Here is a 23,567-nt window from a genome sequence, read left to right as displayed (position 1 = left end):
CCTAAGGTTTTGATTTTTTTGATTTGGTAGTTGTTGGCGCATCGGCTTCTGTGACCATATTGCACCTCCCAAGGTTTTTTGCAGTACTTTGATCCAAGCCTGAGGCGGGAATCGAACCCACGACCTTTGGGTTGCCAGGCAGGTACTTTACCCACTCGGCTAGCCCGGTCGGCCTCAGAGCCTAAGGCCATGATTAGGCCACATCTAGAGTACTGTACACAGGTCTCGAGGCCACACTTTAGGAAGGATATAGATCTGCTGGAATGGGTGCAGAGAAGGGCTACTGTTGAACACAAAAGACTACTGTATAAACTGGAGCAGTGTGGCACCGAGGGCAAGTTACTGCTTTGGTTAAAGGGATGGTTAATTGGAAGAAGACAGAGTGGGTGCTGCTATTCGTGAACTAATGTTATCAGTGGAGTTCCTCAAGGTTCGTTGCTGTTTTTGATATTTATTAGTGACACTGATGAAGGTATATCAGGCTTAATGTCAAAGTTTGCAGATGATACAAAGGTTGGCAGGGTGGTTTAACAACAGTAATGATGGTATACTACTGCAACAAAGTTTAGAAAAATTAAGTTGATTGGCTGAGAAATGGCAGCTGAAGTTGAACATTGACAAATGCAAGGTACCATATGGGTAGTAGTAATTTCAGAGTAACTTAATTGTGGTGGTAAACTCAGATGTGGAAAATGAAAGACCCTAGGGTAATTGTACAGTCAGATATGAAATTCTCTGAGCAGTGCACAGGTGCTTCAAGGAGAGCCTAAGGCCATGATTAGGCCACATCTAGAGTACTGTACACAGGTCTCGAGGCCACACTTTAGGAAGGATATAGATCTGCTGGAATGGGTGCAGAGAAGGGCAACAATATTGGTGAAGGGAACAAAAGGGTGCTCTTACTTAGAATGGCTTCAGTTCTGCAAATTGCAGCATCTGGAGACTAAGCACCTGATGGTGATCTGATTGAAGGGTTTAAGGCCTTGAATGGATTGATTAAGCCAAATATGAATGGCAATCTTCCTCTTACTGAGATTATACACATGGGGAGGGAGGTATAAATCTGAGAATAGTTGCAGACTAGATATGTGGAAGTTTGCCTTCAGTCAGCACGTGGTTGTTTGTTGGAATAGGCTTCTATCTGTTGATGTGGAAGTGGATGGTTTGAATTAATTCAAGGAAGAACTAGACAAATTCTTGGAATGGCAAGGATGGATGAAGTGTGTGTGTGTGTGTGTGTGTGTGTAGTTTTTTGCTGATGTTATGTAAGTTTATTTTCTTGCATCATTTGCCACTAATACTACTAACAACCTCTCCTGGTAGAATGCATGCTACATGCTGAGAAAAATTCTACCCAATTAGCCTAGCACAGTTGCTTTGGGGCTGAACTGAATGACAATGCTCTCTCATCATGTACTCCTTTTTGCATTTAGGCAGAATTGCAGATACTTCCAACTTTAAATATTAATTCATGACTTTTTCTCGAAGCTGATCTATACAACAATACTACCTTTTGTGCTCTTAAAAGATAATAACTGTTGTACATCATTAACTTAAGCCCCTGCCTGACAGACATACCCTGGTTCTATTCCACCTATCCTTCATAAAAAATCTCCAATTTCCCAGACAATGAAGTCAAACTAATTCTAGCTATTTCCTCGGGGATTTGTGCTTTCTGCTGTTGGGGTTGTTGCTGTGTTGTCAATGCTACAGCATATGCACAAGGATAGGCTTAGGCTGTAGTGTTGAATTGGGAAGCTGAGTACTTGATGGAACCCTCATTGTTGCTGTTGTTGTTTGTAGTTTTGTGGTGCAAAAGCTGCTTCAGCTGTATTGTGCCTGTTCAAGTTTTGTTATTTTCAGTTATGCTATCCATATTTAACCCTAATGTTGGAATATTAGATGCAATTGGTAAGGTTTATTAGACTGAGGTATATAAAGAGTTCCTTTACTTTTGAGTTTTCTCCCATAATGAGTTCAAAGCTTAATGGTTCATTTACATGCAATTTGAAAGCTGATTGGCAGGCAATTTGGTAATGTGGACATTCTATGATGACATGCTTCACTGTTAGTATGGTTAGACACAGAGCATTGTGGAGGATCATCTTTCATTAGGAGATAAGTGTGTTAAATGTGTATGTCCAATGCAAAGCCGGGTGAGGATAACCACTGTGTCTCTTTGCCCGAAAACTTGATTTTCAGGATTTCAGCTGCTGTTTGATTTGGTATAGTTTGTTGTTTTCTTGAGATTTTCAGGTCTGTGTCCATATATTTTCAGAGGCTTTTCGAATGACATTTTTAAAGTCATTGTGTAGAATTTTATGCAGGTGAGAATTTTCATTTGACGGACGTTTGGCAGCTTGATCAGCACGTTCATTGCCCAGTATTCCAGAATGTCCAGGAATACAAGTGAATCTGACTTTTCGGTTTTTAGTCTTAAGAAGCAATAAGCAAGAAAGAATTTTTCTTAGATACAGATGAGATGGTTGATTTCGTAGCTGTAAAGCATGTATTCCACTTAATGAGTCTTTAAAAATGATACTTTTTACGAGGGAAGTTTTGGCAATGTGATCTAGTGCGAGACTTACTGAAAACAGTTCAGCACTACAGATACTACACTCTACTGGAAGTGACTGAGAAATTATGCTATTTGCCAGGACCACTGCAGCAACAATGTGTATATCCATTTTGGAGCCATCAGTGTACAGATGTGAGTAATCAGAGAATTACATTACATAAGAGGAATGCAGCTGGTTCACATATTGATTTGGGATGTTATTTTGTTTCCATTTTGTGAGGTGCATGTCACAGTCAGCCGAAATGATTTCCCACGGGGGTAGATATGTGGGGGGTATCTTGGTAGATTTTATCCATATTTAAGTTCCATTGTGAAAGCATTTCTTTTAGTCATATGTCGGCAGGATTGCATATGCTAGGTTTGTTCTCATATAAAGTTTTCCATTTTAGAGTATACAGATATTTCCAAGTTGGATGTCCAGGAAGGTTTTGAATTTTTGTAGCGTAGTTCAGAAGAAGTTGTCTACGACGGCTGAGTGGGAGTTCATAAATCTCTGTGTATACAGGGTGTCTCAAAAATACATGGCATAACTTCAGGAATGAGTTCCTCATATGTAGAAAATAAAAATATTTTATATCAACATAGTTCCGGAAATACTTGGTTTCCATGTTTTGAAGGTCTGTCTATGACACTTAACTGTTCACATCACCTTATAGTAATTGTTCAAAATGTTCACCTTCTGCCTGAATACAGGCCTCACATCGATGCCTCATGGACTTCTGAAGACGATGCCAAGTTCCTGGCATGTTTCGTATTAGCATTAGTAAAGGCATATGATGCAAGAAAGCAAGCTTATGCAGCATCAGCAAAAAAAAAAAAAAAAAAAAAAAAAAAACCCTTTCACTTCACCCCTCCGTTCGTTTGAAATACCTGTCCAGCTAAGCCTTAAATTTATTTAGGCTATCAACTTCCATAACAAGGGATGAAAGTTTGTTCCACCAACCAACTACCCGCTGGCTAAAGGCAAATTTCCGCACATCTATCCTACATCTGTCTTTCCTCAATTTGAATTTATGCCCTCTCAGGTGATTATTCTGAGCAAGAGGCAGTATCCCATCAGCATTGAGCATGCTCAAACCATTCAAGGCTTTGTACACCTCTATCAGATCACCTCACCAGTGCCTAGTCTCCAGACACTGTAATTTACAAAACTTAAGCCTTTCTTCGTAAGAGCACCCCTTTGTTCCGTTCACTAACCTTGTTGCCCTTCTCTGTACTCATTTCAGCAGCTTTACATCCTTCTTGAAATGAAGCCTCCAGACCTGTATACAGTACTCAAGGTGCGGCCTGACCGTTGCCTTATACAAGGGAATAATCACCTTCCTATCCTTGCTAGAAAAATTCCAGTATATCATTGATAAGACACCATGAGCTACTCTTGCAGCCAGTCTGCACTGCTCAGAGAACTTCATTATCTGCCTGCACAATTACCCCAGGGTAATTGTGTATTGTCTCACAACCCACTACAATTCGATTGCGGAGAGTGTCCACATCAGCTACCGGAGTTGAATACACTAATGACTTTAAATGGCACCACAAGAAGAAATCTAGTGGGTTTAAATTAGATGGGCGTGGAGGCCAGGCAGTTGGTCCACCTCTACCTATCCACCAACCAGGAAACCTTTGATTCAGGTAATTGCGGGCTAGGTGGCTGAAATGTGCAGGAGCGCCCTCGTGCATGAAGTGTGCTTGTTGGCGAATGATCAGTGGCGTGTCGTCCAAGAAATCAAGCATGTTGTTTTCCAGAAAGTTTCTGTACGCCTGCCCTGTGAGTTTGTTTGGAAGTACATGGGGCCCAAATAATTTATCACCAAACACACCTGCCCAGATATTGAGGCTGAACCGCTGATGGTGATGTGATGGAAGAATTGCATGTAGGTGTTCCTCAGCCCATACATGCTGATTGTGAAAGTTTTGGATTCCATCTCGTGTGAACTGTGCTTCATCTGTGAATATCACTAAGGCAGAAAAGTGAGCAGTTGCACCACACTGCTGCAAGAACCACTGGCAGAACATTACTCGTGCAGGGTAATCTGCTGGTGACAAGGCCTGTACCCGTTGAAGATGGTAAGGATACAGTTGTTCTCGCAACACTCTCCAAATAGTTGAACGTTGAACAGCCAGTTGCATTGCTATTCTGCATGTGCTGATTCCAGGAGTGGCATGCACAACATCCAAAATCTCTTCCTCTACTTCAGGAGTCGTAGATCTTGGTCGTCCTCTGTCAGCAGCACTAGACGTAAAGGTCCCATGTTCCCAAAGGTGGCGATGGATACCTTCAAATGTTTTCCTGTCGGGACATCTTCATTCTGGGAACCTTTCGTGGTACAAACGAGCCTCCAGAGCATTGCCATTCAACAAACTGTACATAAAGTGCATATCCGTTTGCTCCTGATTTGAGTACATGGTCAGAATGGAAAACCACCAGATTCTGTCAGTAACTTGTGATGAAGGAAATCATTTGCGGGAGAAGACATTCCGGTTAATAAATCGGGAACCAAGCATTTCCGGAACTATGTTGATATAAAATATTTTTATTGTCTACATATGAGGAACTCATTCCTGAAGTTATGCCATGTATTTTTGAGACACCCTATATTTAGGAACAGAAACAACACATAATGCACTGTGATGGATAGGATCTAACCATTTTAGACCACTTTTCTTCGCTGAGGAGTAGATGGGAGAAACAATCTAATCTAGATCTTATCATTGCTTGATAAATGCGCAAAAGTGAATAACAATCAGCTCCCCATGTCATGGCAGATACTGCTTGTAGAATGTTTAATTAGTTTACGCACACTATATATAGATATTCTGTACATTCTAGGAAATTTAATTTGTGATCCATGATTATCCAAAGATCATCCAAAGGTTGATGACATTGTTGATTTTATATTTGAGACAAAATATTATGGTAGCAGACTTGGAAAGTTCTTTTTATACATGAAGTTCTGGAGGAACTTTGGTAGATGGCCTCGCATGCTGCGAGGCCATCTACCAAACGAATGCTGCCAAGAGTCTGGATATGTGTGCGCAAGATATATCCTATTAAAAAGCAGTAGGATCATGCATAAGGAATTTTCAGTGAGATGATAATCATTTGATAGTGGATTCCATCAGGACCTGCTGCACTTTTGTTTTGATTTGGCTAAGGCTTTATGTGGCTCATTTATAGTGAAGGGTTGATTGTATGGAATCTCATGTGTTGTGCGGAAATTAATTTTGTATTTTTTCGATTTGAGATTTATATTTTTGAAAGACTGGTCTATATGATGATGTAGCTGATAATTCCTCAAAAGTTTCTCCTATTAAGTTTGCAATTTTTTTTTCTGGATCAGTTACATCATGGCCTTTCCAGCTCATTATTGGTTTAGGTGCTGTTGAATATTTACCTGAGATTTGTCTAATTTTATTCCAGATAATTTTAGCGTCGGTATTTCTATTAATTTTGTTAGCAAAAGATATCCAGGGCTCTTTTTGAGATTTCTGACATATATAACATACTTTTGCTCTGGCTTTCTTATATTTTATGAGATTAGTGGTAGTGGGGAACTTTCTGAATTGATTGCAAGCTTTATTTTTCTCTTTTTTTGCTTCCATGTATTCTTCATTCCACCACTGCATGTAATGTTTATGGTACTGTTTGGTAGTCTTTGGTATTTAAATATTTGCTGCAGAGATGATTTGGTTTGTAACATAAGTAACAGCACTATTGATATCACAATGTCTTACAGTTTGCTCATCTAAAGAAGCAGCACATTGGTATTTTTCCCAGTTTGCTTTGCAAAATTTCCACTTTTTACCTCTTATAGATTGCAGTACATCATTTGTTAATAGGTGACAAACAACTGGGTAATGATCACTGTTATATGGATCATTTGAAACAGACCAGTCAAGAAAAGGATAGAGAGTCGGGGAACAGATGGCGAGATCAATTGCAGAAATATTCCCTGTAGATAAATGGAAGTGGATGTGAGTACCTGTGTTTAAAAGTGTTTTCCTGCTATCTAGAAGTTTTTCTATAATCTGCCCTCTTTTGTCTACATAAAGAGAGCCCCAAATGGTTTCATTCCCATTACGATCTCCTATCAGACAGAATGGAGATGGGAATTGGTTAAATAAATACACAAAGTCTTGCAATGTATATGTATGGTTAGGTGGAAGATAGAGTGAAACCATGGTAAAGGTAATTCCAATCACAAAACTGGAACTGCGACTGCTTCAAGAGATGTTTGCAGCTGAACAGAATATTAGAGTCGACCAAAATGGCAATTCCTCCATGGGCAGTTGTTATAGTTTTACGATCTTGCCTATACAGTGGGGCCCAAGCATCCGATGGTAATTTGTTCCACAAAACTCACTGTATATTGAAAATATTGTAAGTTGAAACCAATAATACATTGATTTCCTGTAATTCATTCTAAACTCTTGGCAGGCCACCCCAACAACACATAAAATAGGTATTTCTTACATGCTATTCTTGATTTTTACATTAAAAATGAGTGTTTTATAAAGATTATTTAATAAATAGTTATAAAAACATCTTAAAAAAAAAAAAAAAAAAAAAAGTCTGCGGTAAATTAGCATTTGCCTTAGACTTGAAGTGCAGGACTAATAAAATCAATAATGAGGTAGTGGTGGTGAGATTACATCAGATTTCAGGTGTCTTTTCAGTCTTTTGCTGCTACCGGCAAAGAAACTGTCCAAAGTGGACTATTTCGGACGACTTTTTTGTAGCTTCCCGAAGTAAGAAAGGACTTCATCTTCCATTTTGAACAACATGCGTTCAGTGTTTTCAATGTTGGGGTGTTTTTTTTTTTTTTTTTAACCACTTCTCTTAAATGCTCCCAACAAGAAATGACAATCTTCAGCTTACACTTTTTGGGTGTCTGCTTCCTCTCTCCAGTGTCACCCTTCATAATTTTCTCCAACTCTTGTACCTTCTCTGTCATTAGCTCATGCCCATAAGTGTCAGTAAGGTCCTCCACAAACTCTTGGTCAACCTCCAGACCCATTGATTTATCAAGAGTGACAATATAATTTGTCAAAGTACCATCATCTTCAAATCAAAGTTATGGACGATTAAAGGCCAGATGTTTTTCCAGGCTGAATTTAAGCATCTGGTGGAAGCATCATTCCAAGAACTTACGATTAGCCTCACACAGTCCAGGATGTTGTACTTTGACCTCCAAAAATCTTTGATGGTGAGAGCAATTTCAAAAGAAGTCACTGCAAAGCAACTTGCAAACATTTTCTTGGTATAGATTTCTTGAAGTTTGCAATCACTTGCTGGTCCATTGGTTGAATAAGAGGAGTGGTGTTGGGTGGCAAAAATTTGACTTGCACAAAGTCAAATTGTGCCTCGAGAGATTGGACAAGTTCAGGATAATGTCCTGACACATTAGCCAGCAAGAGCAGTGCCTGCTGGCTAATTTTTCTCAAGATTTTCATTGAAAACATATCTTGTAACCCACACCCTTCTTATTGCTGCTCCAAAACACTTCCAGCATGCCTTTGTTGACATTTTGTTGTTTAAATACTCTGGGGATGTTAGAGTGATACACCAGCAAAGGCTTCAGCTTAAAATCTCCAGAAATATTGCCACCTAATGGGAGCGTGAGCCTATCTTCCATAGGCTTATGTCCACGTGAACTAGCTTCATCCTTAGTAGTCAATGTTCTCCTGGGTATTCACTTCCAGAAGAGGATGGTTTCGTATAATTAACAAACATACACTCTGCTTACACACTGGACAAGAGCATCAAACAGAAGATAAAGAAATTGTTCAAAATACTGTAATACTCGGGAATGTTGTATTGAACAATAAAAAGATGCTAATTAGTCGAGAAAAATCGTAAGAATGATGTCCCATGTGCCACGCATCTGAAACTTTCCACCACATCGTCCTACCTATATAGGAAAGCCATCAGTTCCTGCAAATATCATCAGTCCTTAAAATAAAAGATCGTATAGAAGGTAAATTGGTTCCTGAGAATATCGGATGTCGATGCCCCACTGTATATATTGTAGTACTTGATTGAAATATTTGTGCGCTGAGTTAGGTTTGTTTCTTGTAAACAAACACTTGCAGGATTATAGATGGAAATCAGATCTTTGATATCGTTAAGGTTACTCCGAATTCCACAATTCCACTGAAAAAGTGTGTGCATTATTTGGACTTAGTTATTGATTCAGATGATTTATGATGTGCTGCCTGTTTCAACCGATCTATTTTTACCTTTTCTTTTCTAGGGAAATTTGGTCTACCACCACTGTCCATATTGCGTAAAGTTCCAGAACTGGTTCATCTTCTTGCTCCGTTTCATTAATATCCTTAATGTCAGTATTTTTTTGAGTTTTTTTAAACAGGTCTGGTGGGATTTGCACTACCCATCATAATTTGGTGAGATTATAATGGGTGTATTAATTGCCTGGTCAACTTTTAGTTTTGTTTGTAAAAGGAGATTACGTGCCTAGTCCGCTATTGAGATGTTAGGCAGGACTGAGATGTCAGTCTGTGTTGCAGTTACTTTTGTTTTCTGCACTGCAGTTGCAACGTTTGATCTCACTGCTGGAAGTAATGGTATCTGCTTTTTGGCTTCTTGGTACGTGACTTTATGTTCAATTTTATATTTCTGAACTTGCTTCTCTCTCTCTTCCATATACCGCAGTCTCTGGAATATGTAGGGTGGTCTCCTTTGCAGTTTGGACATTGAGGAGACTCTGTATGGCATTCTTTATCATTATGGTCTTTTGAGCCACAAGTGGCACAAATAGCCTGTTCTCTGTTTGGGAATGGCCCTAATTTTGACACTTGAAGCATTTTATGGGATTGGGGATGTAAGGCTTTACCTGGCAGTTCAGGTATCCTGCCCTGACTGATGTTGGTAGAGTAATTAGTACTGAAAGTAAGTATGATAATGTGTATTGGTATCAGGTTTCCATCCTTTTTAATTAGGATTCTTTTGGTATGTACGACATTCTGGTTGTGTAACTCTTGTACAATTTCTTCTTCAGAGCTGTTTAGAAAGTCCCATTCCACGATAACCCCTTTTGAGGTATTTAAAGTGGCATGCGGAGTGACTTTGATGGGAATCCCACCAAAAGCTGTGGTTTTAAGAAGCTCTGAATGTCGGTGATTTGTCATTTCTATCAGTAGGTCACCAGATTTTAAGCTACAAACCATTTTTGGTGGACCAGATATATGTTCTAAGCACCTTTGTACAAAGGGAGAAAGTTTACTAACAGGCTGGTCTGTTAGGGAGTGGAAAATTAGAAAGAGTGGAGAGATGGTTTGCGTCACAGCTTTCTTTTGTCTTTTGGCAGTAGATGGACTAGGATCATCTTGCTGCCGATTATGATCAGTCAGATCCATAGATGGAACCCGCAATTTAATTTCTTCTCTTTGGCGGCATCACACCCTGTCCAAGCTCTCAGATATGTTCATTAGAACCCTAAGTTTTCTCTTGATCTCATCACATGCTTTTGCCATATCACATCCTCCTACAGATGACTCCACGAACATGTAACATGTAGCATACTTTATAAATTCAAGATTTGTGGGAACACCATTCTTGACAGTAGTTTTTCCTTGAGCAAAAGCATTCTCACTGTTGTCTGTCCACTAACCAAAATGTTTACTAGCTGGGAGGAGAGACAGGGAGCAGATAAATAATTCAATAACAGAGAGAGTACAATGAGTATGTGAAACTATGTAATAGTACCAGTATTTAGCAAGGGGAGATTATTATGATCAAGCAGGCAATAACCTAGCCACATCGATTAACATTAGCACTACCCCACAGGTTAGAAGGTTAAAGGCGCCCAAAAATTAAAATGGGGGAGCAGGGATAAGTTGCATTAGGATCTTTGTAGATGTTTATAGAAGGAGGTAGATACACAACATACTGTAGTAAGGAGTACTACAGCTACAAGATAAATTGTAATAACTTCTAGGTCAGTGTTGAAAATAAATTGTGGGTTAGGGCTAAATTGTAATAACTTCTAGGTCAGTGTTGAAAATAAATTGTGGGTTAGGGCTAAATTGGAAAGCATCTGCAATTCAGCCCAGACACAACAGGAGGGTGTATATGATGAGAGCCTTGTTAATTAATTCTACCCTGGAGATATTCTGCAAGGCTCATTAGGTAGAATTTTCCTCAGTGTGGTCTCTGCTTGTTAACAGGAGAGATTGTTTCTACAGGGATGGGATAGACATAATGGTGCAAGGATTAAGTAGGTCGGAAAACTACAAGCTTGGTGGGATTCACAGACTAATAGATCAACAGTAGCTGCAGGCAGAGGTTAAAGTGATTCTTGCACTGCTTCTTCTGGAATGAGCAGAAGCCTGGAAAGTGAGGTGCTGGGGATTTCAAGAACTGCTGGGAGTTATCATGGAACAAGTAAATACATCGGCTGTGTTAGGGGTAACTAAGAGTAAGAATAGTTGCATGTACACCAATGCTACGAGTACAGTAAATAAATTTGAGGAGCTGGTCAAGACATCAAAGGAAAATATTGTTGGGATATTAGAGACATGGTGTCACACAGATATAAGGAATGCAAAACTGGAATTTGTGGGGTATGATGTGTACAGGAAGGATAGACAAGATAGGAAGGGAGAAGGGGTTATACTATTAGTTAAGAAACACATAAAATACAAGGAAGTGAAGCCAGTCGACATCGCTGGACAGTGCAGTGTCGAGTCAGTTTGGTGTGACATAAGCGCCGGGAGATCAAAATTGAGAGTAGGAATGTGTTATAGGCCTAATGACTCTGATAAGTACATCGAACAACTGTACAGAGAAATAGAGTGTGCCAGTAAATCAGATTGTTTTATAATAGGGGATTTTAACTTCCCAGATATAGACTGGATCTTGTGGGTCGGTCACTCACACATTAGCAAGGCATTTGTGGATTTACTGGATGATTGTTTTCTACAGCAGCATGTTCAAGAGGCAACCAGAGGGAGTAATACAGTCAGTCCTCATATAGCATGATAGTTGTGTTCCTATAAACCCTTGTGCAATGCAAAATCGTGCAATATAAATAACAGGCCCTATGGGAAAAATAGGGTCAAGATTAAGTTTGCTTTTATCGTAAGCAAACTTGTTCTTTGTTTGATTTTCTATCCAAACAGATGACAGCCATTTCATCTCTTACAATTCTTTGTGTCTTGATCTAATGGATTTTATTACACTTTGAGTTGTTCCTGCTATGGAAGTTGTTTTTATTTTCTTTGCATTCTTTCTAATTCTCGCCGTTGCCTCATTTAAGCCTGTAGCACATGCAATATCACATGTTCTTTCATTTTGCTCAAAGTGTTTCAGAATTTCATATTTTTTTTCTCTATGGACAGAGGCAGACTGGCCATAAGCCTTGCCGGGGAAACCCCAGTGACCAGAGGCCAAAAGATGGAGGCCGGTATGATTCTGGCCATAAACTCTAGTATGAGGCTGCTACAAATTTTCCCTGATAAGAATTTTTGACCCAGTCCACCTCTGTCTATCCATATTGCTTTTCTTTTTCTCTCTGAATCTGTACTGTCTGCATCAGGATGCTTCCTTTTCACAACTTTTAAGTATTTTACTCATTTTTAGGGAATAAAGCACAATTACAAAATGAGGAGGCATGCTTGATACACATAAACAAAGCTGGCTCATGTAGCAACTGAATAAACAACACCGTAAAGGCAGAGAGACACTTTTAATACCTCACTACCTCACATTCTACTAAAGCACATTTCTGGAGGTCACTATCACATAAAACAATATAAACAATTTCCAGTTGCGTTTCTGCTAGTGGAATCTGTTATAAACTGGTAGTAAACTCGATCTAATTGCATTTGCGATAATACCGTTAGCTGGAATTGTCGGTTTTTTACGTTATTATATCATTCCATAGTCGGTTTTTTACGTTATTATATACAATATCATTCCCCTATTTATAAATCGTGTAGTGTAAACACATATTATACGAGGACTGACTGTACTCTTGATCTGATTATCAGCAGTGATTAATCATACATTAAGAATCTGCAAATAAAGGAACCACTAGGTGTCAGTGATCACAGTGTACTGATGTGGGATTTACTCAGAGATATAACTACCATTACGGGTAAAGAGAAGGGTTTTTAGCTTTTATAAAGGTACTACAGTGGTCTGAGAGTTTTTAAATTCTATACAGTGTGACCAACTGATGATGTTATTAACAGCACATTCTAAAGGGGAAGCATTCAAAGAATTAATCATGGAAGTTGGAAGCAACTAGGTTTTTCATAACAACTAAGAAATACTGTTCAGGGTTTAGGCCTAAATGAATCCAAATGAGCTAAAGAGACTCGTGGCAGAAGTAAAATGCATATAAATTATTAGCAGACACAGATGCCTATGGTAGATAAAAGATATCTTGTAATCAAATCACAAAGGAGGTTAGGCAAGCAAAGGCAGATTACGAGAAATCTTTGGCAAAGAATGCAAACAAACAAACAACCAAAAAAAAAAAAAAAAAACACTTCTTTACTTATATCAACTCCAGAAGGAAGGGGATGAGTTAGATTGTCCACTTGGTATCAATGGTTCGGCTGTTTGTGATCCTGCTCAGATAGCTGACAAACTGAATGAGTATTTTGCATTTACAATCGCACATGAGGAATTCTGTAGGAAAGTGGAGGCCAGAAGCTTATCAAGCTCCAACAGAGAGTTGAATGATTTCGTAATAACTGGGAGCAAAGTAGACTATAAATTGTTGAAGTTAAACATAAGAAAGGAACCTGGGCTGGATGGGATCTATCCAGTTATATTAAAGGAGGCAACCAACGAAGCAGGCCCTTAGCCATGATTATGAGGGTATTCTTTGACTCAGGGGAGGTTCCCATGGACTGGAGATATGCAAATGTATCCCCAATTCACATATATGGATCGAGAGGTTACAAGTAATTACAGACCTGCTAGTTTAATTTCTGTTCCAGGGAAATTAAGAGTCACTAGTTAAAGAAGCACTGCAGGATCATCTATACAAGACTGCAGTTATAGTTCAGACACAGCATTGCTTTGTTAAGGGGAAAGTCTTGTCTGACCAATTTGATTGGATACTGAGGTGTGGTCACAAAGGAACTGGATGCAAAAAAAAAAAAAAAATTTGATATCATATATTGGATTTTAGGAAAGCTTTTAATACTGTTGCAAATGGAAGACTACTATACAAGTTGGAGCAATATGGCATTAAGTGCAAGCTGTTATGGATAAAAGGATGGTTGAGTGGGAGAAGACAGAGTGGTAATCAATGGACACTGCTCTTCATGTACTAATGTTATTAGTGGTGTCCCACAGAGGTCTGTGTTGGGCCCATTGTTGTTTTCTCTATTTATTAATGATATTGATGAATGAATATCAAGCTTTATGTCCAAGTTTACAGATGATACAAAGGTTGGTAGGGTTGTTAATGACAGTAAGGATAGTACGTTATTTCAACAGGATCTGGATAAGTTGAGCAGATGGACTGAGAGGTGGCAACTGAAGTTTAACATTGACAAATGCAAAGTGCTGCATATGGATAGCAGTAACAAAAGAGTAACATACAAACTGTGCAGTACTACACTCAGGGTAGTGAAGAAGGAAAAAAGGATAATTGTGCAGTCACATATGAAGTTTTCTGAACAGTGCAGATAGGCTGCAAGAGTAGCTCATGGGGTGGTCTTGTCAATGATGTGTAGGAATTTTGATAGAAGGGATAAGGTGATTATCCCCTTGTATAAGGCATTAGTCAGGCCACACCTTGAGTACTGCATACAGGTCTGGAGGCCTCATTTTAAGAAGGATGTAGACCTACTGGAACGAGTACCAAGAAGGACAATGAGAATAGAGTGTGGAACAAATGGATGCCGTTACCAAGAAAGACTTAAGTTCTGCAAATTGCAGGATCTGGAGACAAAGCACATGTGAAATGATCTGATTGAGGTGTATAATGCTTGAATGGTTAGAACAAAAACCAAATGCTGATGAAATTCTTTCTCTTTCTCAGATTCTGCACCTAAGGGGGCATAAATTGAAACTGAGGAAAGAGAGTGGTAGAATAGCTGTGTGGAAATTTCCCTTTAGCTAGTGGGTGGTTGATTGCTGGAACAAACTTCCATCTGTTGTTGAAGTTGACAGCTTAAATAAATTCAAGGCTGAACTAGACAAACTACTGGAGTGAATGGATCAGTGAAATGGGGAGGTTTTTTTTTTTTTTTTTTTTTTTTTGGCTGATACTAAATAAGCTTGCTTTTTTGCATCATATACCTCTACTAATGCTAATTTTACTAGTTTTGAAATTTCTTCAAAAGGCTATCAAACAGAATGATAATTTGCCTATTCTTGCAGATGGAGTGCAGTTACCCACAAAGGATCCCCAAGCTTATTTTGGATTAGGCTCCTATAAACAGACACACAATGGTTCACACTTGAGTAAGAGTTCCTCAACATCATCGGTCTGCTGACGAGGCTAGTGGGAGCCAGACTTGTTCAAAGCCGCTAAGTGGATTTTCTTATTTATCGATTTGAAATTGTTTTTTAAAACTTTTTGATTTAAATTTAGTATTATAGCATTATTTTGTGATTTTCTGATTAATCTGGTGTATTTATTCTTTACTCGGCCTTGTAATTGCATAAAAGTATCAGTAAGGATATCATATCCACATGTTACAAGTTTCAGCTCTGCTGAACGAGAAGTTTTTTAGCCATATTTAGCCGCTTTATTGACCAATTGATACATCAAATTATTTTCTATAAGTAGCTTCTAGACCTAGTCAGGATCGTTAGTTTATTCTGAATTGAGACAGCGAGATTTGGAAGTTAATTAATACTTAAGTATCCGTAGATTTACCGTTCGTAACTTGCGCCATTGTTATACGATACATTACATCCCGAACTAGATAGCGTTAGTATAGTATATAATATAATATTGTCAATTAATCAGCAAAATCTACTAATTTTGTTAAACTTCGTTGTCAATTAAATGGTACTTTTAACTAAATACATATAACGACTTAGATTAGAAACGAAACATAATTAATTAATACATAACTTGATATGGAAGTTATATAAACAGAACTCGTAGATAATATTAGATACTGAAAAATATATATAGCGTTATAACTGTTGGAATACAAGTTTAGGGTTATAATTTTGTACTAAATTGAAATTTTATTGAAATTAAATCAAAATCATGACTCAGACCAGAGCAGCAAAGCAAAAAGGCTCAAGCTAATGGGAGTGCTGTGGTTCAGAGGAGAACTGGGGGGGCAGTTGCCCTCTGAATCACAGCCTTTTAAAATGCACAGCTTGCATCATGTTTGTGGAGCAATCAAGTACGGGACATGATATTGCCATGGGGGATGTCTGTGTGTGCGGGATGCAAGGAGTGTAACGAAATCAGTCGACAACTCAGCGTTGTTATAGGCCTATATGAGATGCACTCGAAGGATCTAAAGTGAGGGGCCCTTCAAGCTCTCAGTTGCCCATATCAACGCCAGAGCTTGCACTTGGTAAACACGCAACACAGCAGCAAACCCCCAAGGCAGAATTTGCTGGTCCCAAAGGAACTAGTAGTTGTTGGTGACTATTGTCAGGGAAATGGGGAAAATGCTTTGTAAAAAGGATAGGTGGAACAGGACCAGGGTATATCTGCTAGGGGCAAAGGTTGATGATGTTGTAGAGCGGATATCATCTTTTAAGGGCACAAAAAGTGATATAGTTGTACATGTTGACACTAATGATATTAAGAGTAGGAGACCAGCAGAATTACTTAACAAAGAACAGGTCACTGTTGAAAAAAAGCTGTGAATTAGAAAGTGCCCAGACACGATAGGAGGGAGTATATGATGAGAGCCTTGTCGATCAATTCGGCCCTGGAAAGATTGTGCAAGGCTCGAGGAGTAGAATTTTTTTCAGCCTGGTCTGTACTTGTTAACAGAAGTGACTGCTTCTACAGGGATGGGATACACTTAAATAGAAAGGGTGCAAGAATGTTTGCTGATGCTATTGAGGCAGTGTTAGATGGGTCGGAAAACTGCTAGCTTGGGGGGATACAAGGACTAATAGATTAACAGTAGCCACTGGCAGGGGTGAAAGTGATTCTTGCATTGCTTCTATTGGAATGAGCAGAAGCCTGGAAAACAAGATGCAGGATATTTCAGAGACTGCTGGGAGTCATTGCAGTACAAGTAAACACATGGATTGTGTTAGGGTAGCTAAGAAAAAGAACAGGTGCATGTATACTTGCGTATATACCAATTCTAGGAGTTTGGTAAATAAATTTGATGAATTTGAGGTATTGCTCAAAGCATCAAAGGCGGATATTGTTGGGATATCTGAGACCTGGTGTCACACAGATATAAGGAATGCAGAACTGGAATTTGGGGAGTACAACGTCTACAGAAAGGATAGACAGGATAGGAAGGGAGGAGGGGTTATGCTATTAGTTAAGAAATACATGAAATCCAAGGAAGTGAAGCCAGTCGACATCGCTGGACAGTGCAGTGTCGAGCCGGTTTGGTGTGACATAAGCATTGGGAGATCAAAATTGAGAGTAGGAGTGTGCTATAGGCCTAATGACTCTGATGAGTATAAGAAGAAACTGTACAGGGAAATAGAGTGGGCCACTAAATCAGAGAGTCTTATAATGGGGGATTTTAATTTCCCAGATATTGACTGGAATTTGTGGTTTGGTCACTCACACACTAGCAAGGCTTTTGTGGATTTATTGGATGATTGTTTTCTACATCAGCATTTTCGGGAGGCAACTAGAGGGAGTAATACTCTTGATTTGATTATCAGTAGTGATTCTTCGTGCATTAAGAATCTGCAGATAGAGGAACCACTAGGTGGCAGTGATCACAGTGTGCTGAAGTGGGATTTACTCAAAGAGGTAACTACCATTAGGGGTGAAGGAAAGGGTTATTGCTTTTGTAAAGGTAACTACGATAGTCTGAGACAGTATTTAAATTCTATACAGTGGGACCAACTGATGATGTTACCAACAGCAAATTCATAATGGGAAGCATTCAAAGAACTCATCTTGGAAGCTACTAGGCTTTACATACCAACTAAGAAATATTGTTCGAGGTTTAGGCCTAAATGGATGTCAGATGAACTAATCAGACATATGGCAGAGAAGAAAAATGCATGGGATACATATAAATTAACATGTGACATAGAAGCCTATGATAGATATAAGTTGATCTGTAACCAAGTTACAAAGGAGGTAAGGCAGGCGAAGGCAGATTACGAGAAATCTTTGGCAAGGGATTTTTTTTTTTTTTTTTTTTTGATTTGGTAGTTGTTGGCGCATCGGCTTCTGTGGCCATATTGCACCTCCCAAGGTTTTTGCAGTAGTTTTTGATCCAAGCCCGAGGCGGGAATCGAACCCGCGACCTTTGGGTTGCCGGGCAGGTACTTTACCCACTCGGCTAGCCCGGTCGGCCTTTGGCAAGGGATGCAAAGATAAGCAGCAAAGAGTTCTTTACTTATGTAAACTCTAGAAGGAAGGGGATGAATCAGATTGGTCCACTTGATATCGATGGTTCAACTGTTGATGACCCTGCTCAGGTAGCTAAAAAACTAAATGAATATTTTGCATCGACATTCACACATGAAGAGTTATTCAGGGAAGGAAATGCCAGAGGTGTATTCAACTCTGGCAGTAAGCTAGATAATCTTGTAATAACTGAGAGTAAAGTGGAGGAGAAATTGTTGAAGATAAACACAAGAAAGGCACCTGGGGTGGATGGGATCTATACAGTTATATTAAAGGAGGCAGCAAAGGAAGTAAGCAAACCCTTAGCTATAATTATGAGAGCTTCCTTGGACTCAGGGGAGGTACCCATGGACTGGAGATGTGCAAATGTGACCCCAATTCACAAAGGAGGATCAAAGGCTGACACAAGTAATTATAGACCTGTGAGTTTAACTTCTGTTCCAGGAAAATTAATGAGGCACTGGTTAAAGCGGCACTGCAAGATCTTCTAGACAAGACTTCAGTTAGTGCTCAGAGACAGCAGAGTTTTGTTAAGGGGAATTCTTGCCTGATCAATTTGATTGGATACTATGATGCAATCACAAAACAACTGGATGCAGGGAATTAACTTTGATATTATATACTTGGATTTTAGAAAGGCTTTTGATACTGTTGCACATGGAAGACTGCTGCAAAATTGGAGCAGTGTGCCATTGGAGGCAAATTGCTGCTATGGATAAAGGGGTGGTTGAGGGGAGAAGACAGAGAGTGGTAATCAATGGACACTGCTCATCATGAACTAATGTTATTAGTGGAGTCCCTCAGGATTCAGTGTTGGGTCCATTATTGTTTTCTGTATTTATAAATAATATTGATGATGGTATATCAAGCTTAATGTCCAAGTTTGCAGATGATACAAAGGTTGGCAGGGTTGTTAAGGACACTACTGCCGCTATGCTGCTGCAACAGGATCTGGAAAGGTTGAGCAGATGGGCTGGAGGTGGCAAATGAAGTTGAACATTGATAAATGTAAAGTACTACATTTGGGAAACAGCAACCCCAGAGAAACGTATCAACTCTGTGGTACTACACTGACAGTGGTAGAGAATGAAAGGGACCTGGGGGTGGTTGTGCAGGCAGATATTAAATTTTCTGAGCAGTGCAGATGGGCTGCTCAGAAAATTTATCTTATCAATGTGTCTTATGGTCAATGGTGTCTTATCAATGATATACAGAAATTTTTCTAGCAGGGATAAGGAGGTGATTATTCCCTTGTATAAGGCAATGGTCAGGCCACACCTTGAGTACTGTATACAGGTCTGGAGGCCTCATTTCAAGAAGGATGTAGAGCTGCTGGAACGAGTACAGAGAAGGGCAACAAGATTAGTGAATGGAACAAAGGGTTGCTCTTACGAAGAAAGGCTTAATTTTTTCAAATTGCAGTGCCTGGAGACTAGGCACCGGCGAGGTGATTGATAGAGGTGTATAAAGCCTTGAATGGTTTGAGCATGCTCAATGCTGCTGAGATTCTGCCTCTTGCTCAGAATAATCACCTGAGAGGGCATAAAAATTTTCCTTTAGCCAGCAGGTAGTTGGTTGGTGGAACAGACCTCCATTCCTTGTTGTGTAAGTTGATAGCCTAAATAAATTTTAGGCTCAGCTGGACAGGTATTTCGAACGAATGGAGGGGTGAAGTGGAAGATTTTTTTTTTTTTTTTTTGTGGCTGATGCTGCATAAGCTTGCTTCCTTGCATCATATGCCTCTACTAATGCTAAATGCTAATCATTTGTATTTTGATATATGACTATGGATCCATCTATGAACTTCTGATAGCCTAACAGTTGTTTTGTCTGCTTTAGATTTTTTCTTTATTCTGGAAGGACAATGACCTGCATAACTTCAGTTGATCCATTCGTTCCTGAATGATACACCTCAACAATTTTTCCTTTTTGATCTGTTTTGTAAGGAGGTGCTACTGCTTAAATTTTTTTTTTTTTTTTTTTTAACCTGTTGCTGTAGATTCAACAAATGTTGCATCTGAGGGGGAAACTGACACTTTCAGAGGTGTAGTTAAATTATTTAATGTCTCAGTGCTGAGAAACTTGCTACTGTCCAGGCAGTAACGATTTTATATATCAGAAGGTGTAAAACTTAGGCAAAGTGATTGAACAAGTTTCCTGGCCTCTGATATGATATATTTACAACCACTTTTCATGCTGAATTTCTTTTTCCAGCTTCAACTATTGGCATCCCTAAGGATATGAAGGGAATTCCTCCCTATTATCAGGACTCTTTGGTTTAGGAGTTTGCAACTATTGTTCTCAAGGTCTTTTCAGTCAAATCTTGCTAAAGCAAGTGTGCTAATGATATGTCATTTAAGAGTGGCCATAGCATCTTTGAGAATTTGGGAAAGATATCTATACTGGCCAAAAATACACCAATGAGCCAAAATAGTATGACCACCTACCTAATATGATGTTGGTCCTCCATGTGCAGCCAAAACAGCTTGTACCCAGCAAGGCATGGATGCTACTAGATTTCTAAATGTGTCTTGTGGTACCTGGTACCAAAACGTAACCAGCAGATCCTTTAACTCCTGTAAGGCCTGTGATTGATACCACAGATCAGAGTTGATGCCTGGAGAATTGAGGCCAGGGCAATACCTGGAAGTCTTCCCCATGTTCTGCAAACCAGTCTCGAACAATCCAGGCAGTGTGGCATGGCACATTATCCTGCTGAAAGACAGCACTGCCAGAGGGGAAGACCAGTCAGCAATGATGTTTAGGTAGGTGGTAGACGTCAGAGTACCTGGCACATGGATGACTGGACCCAGGGTATCCTAGCAGAAAGTCACCCAAAGCATGACACTGTCGTCACCGGCTTGTTTTCATCCCACGGTGCATCCAGGCGCCATCATTTCCCCAGGTAAACGACACACACATACCCAGCCGTCCACATGGTGCAACATGATTCATAGGACCAGACGACCTTCTTCCAATCACTCAAGGTCCAGTTTTGATGCTCGAGTGCCCATTGTAGGCACTACAATCGGTGAACCGTGGTTAGCATGGGCACTTGGAGCGGCCTGCGGCTATGCAGCACCATTTTCAGCAGGGTTCGATGTACTGTGTTTTGTGACACATTACTCCCGTCACCAGCATTCCAATTACCAGCAAGTTGCACAGTCTCCCTTCTGTTGCCACGTACCATCTGGGAGAGTCTTCACTCATCTCGAGCATCGATGAGCCTTGGTCATCCTTCCTTGCCGGCGGTTCGCGAGTTTCCTCTCCTTGGACCACTTTCGGTAGGTACTAACCACAGCTGATCGTAGGTACACCCCACCAGCTGTCCCATTTTGGATATGCTCTGACCCAGTCATCTGAACATTCGATTTGGCCTTTGTCAAACTCGTTTAAGTCTGCTGCCTTTCCAATCTGAAGAACAAGAGCAACACTGATTAACGGAACTTGGTATCAGGTGTCTTTTATACTGTGTCCCGACCTGTGCACATGGCATTGTTCACCTGCAGTTGCTTCAATTTGCATAAAGACTTGCTGGTCACAATGTTTTGGCTCATCGGTGTATAATCCTACCTTGACAGATACTGGAGATCTTGGTACGTTAAAATTAGGGATTATATTCTAATTAGGCATTATGTTTCCATCCATACACAGAGATTTGCTTAATAACTGTTACTCCAGGTTTGACGACAAGTCAAGCAACAAAACAGATCTTGCTGGGCCCCAATTGGAAATCACTCTCTATGATGTTTTGCATATTATGAGGAGACTAACAATAATGATGGGCATTTCACTCATTTTCTGGCTGTTAGCAGCTGGTCTGAGTGTGTGGGATATTGCAGGATTAATTGGAAAGTTACCATTTCAGAAGAAGACTAGTTTGTTCTTTGTCATCTTATAGAGCAGTGGCGTCCAACCTACGGCCCACAGGCTGAATATGGCCAGCAAATTATTTTTATACAGCCGGTGCAGAAAGTGAACTAAAACAGCATTTTCAATTTTGTTAATTAGGAAAAAAAATTTTCTCATTAAATGTTTTGTTCAGTAAATGTAATTGTGGAATGTACTTAATAAAATTTTCCAATGATTTCAATTTTAGGTGTGTTATATTTATTTATTCACCTTAATATGGAAATACAGTGATACTTTTCAGGTTGTAAATTTTCTAAAGTGAGCATTTAAAAGCAAATGTAAAAAACAAGTCATTTTTAAATTTTAATAAAATATAAAAAATAAATCACTCACATAGATTTAAAAGTGTTGGGAATTTTCATTTTTTATATATAGCCTGAAAATAAAAAACGGTAACAGGAAAACAAACTTCCTTTTACAAGATATGGAAAATGTAACACACTAATTTTTCTCGAATCACTCAGTGCGGCCTGCAAAACAAATCTAACTTTTAATATGGCCTCTACATTGAAGTCTAATTCCTCACCTGACCAAAGGTCTTTGACTTCATTAGTTTTATTTGTCAATTGATTTGTTTTTGCACCAAAGCAACTATGACTAATGTGTACTGCCTCTGTAAATTGCTGTATTCTATGCTCACTCCTTTTTCTAATTTATGAGATGAAAAACCGTGCAACTTCACCCAAGATACTGATTAACTCAGCCACAGCATGGAAAAATAAATAAATAAATAAAGTACAAAAATTTCTTCTACTTAGAGAATGACAAATCCACTGACAAAGCAATGGTAATCATGCCAAAACTCTTATTAGGGGATTATTGAATATTTAAAACTTACATCAGACTGAACTTTAAGAGAATCTTCAGTAGTTTTTCCATTTTTTTTCTTCCTTCTCCTTTTCCAAGGTAGCTGCCATGGTAACTGCTGATTTTTAGATAAAGGATTACTAATTAATTCATTTCCTCTTATTAGATCTTCTTCATAATCTTCATCTTCACTCTCTTTCTCATCATCTGAAGTAACTGGTTCAAATCCAAGATCATATGGATCACTCTCATCAATATCTCCATATGTCTGTGGTGTCCAGCGTTGAAGAAAGTGATAAAGATCATCCACCCTGTGAAACAGTGAACATATGTACCCGTAAACATTGAATACATTAAAAATGCAAAGAACAATTACACTTTTAATAATTATGGATTATACAGCTTTATCTAACACAAGAATCTGTACTATAACTATAAAATGATTTTGACTGTTAACACATTCACTGCTTCCCCATGCAAATATGCAGCTTTGGATTTTTAATCCACTCGGAGGGAAAATCATCCTACTTTTAGAACTTTTTCTTCAATTTTGTGACAGAAGAAAAAAACCAGGTGAAGAGAAGAAAGTCCAAAAACGCATCTTCTCCCCACCCCCCATTTAATCCAGATTGACTCAATCCCAGGTCAAAAAGATCACTGGAAAAGTCAGCAGTGAAAGTATTAAACAGCTTTTACTTTATGTAATATAAATACATTTAATTTGTCATTTTGTAGATTTATTCAAGTTAATG

The 23,567-nt window shown here is 39.1% G+C and overlaps 1 protein-coding gene across 5 annotated transcripts in view; it reads right to left on the bottom strand.

Moving 5' to 3' along the window:
• The window catches only part of LOC150084425 (oxidation resistance protein 1A-like), a 250,740-nt gene that overhangs the window by 65,252 nt on the left and 161,921 nt on the right, over window positions 1-23,567 (bottom strand). For all 5 annotated transcript variants that reach the window (XM_090376063.1, XM_090376059.1, XM_090376064.1 and 2 more), the window contains one exon: window positions 22,847-23,126. In XM_090376063.1, coding sequence (XP_090232189.1) covers window positions 22,847-23,126 — 280 coding nt within the window. The remainder of the gene's footprint in view (window positions 1-22,846; window positions 23,127-23,567) is intronic.

This window comes from Mastigoproctus giganteus, chromosome 6 (assembly GCF_048544385.1).
Source record: "Mastigoproctus giganteus isolate SK-2022 chromosome 6, ASM4854438v1, whole genome shotgun sequence".
Lineage (NCBI taxonomy): Eukaryota > Metazoa > Arthropoda > Arachnida > Uropygi > Thelyphonidae > Mastigoproctus > Mastigoproctus giganteus.
This window is presented reverse-complemented; position numbering and strand designations above follow the sequence as displayed.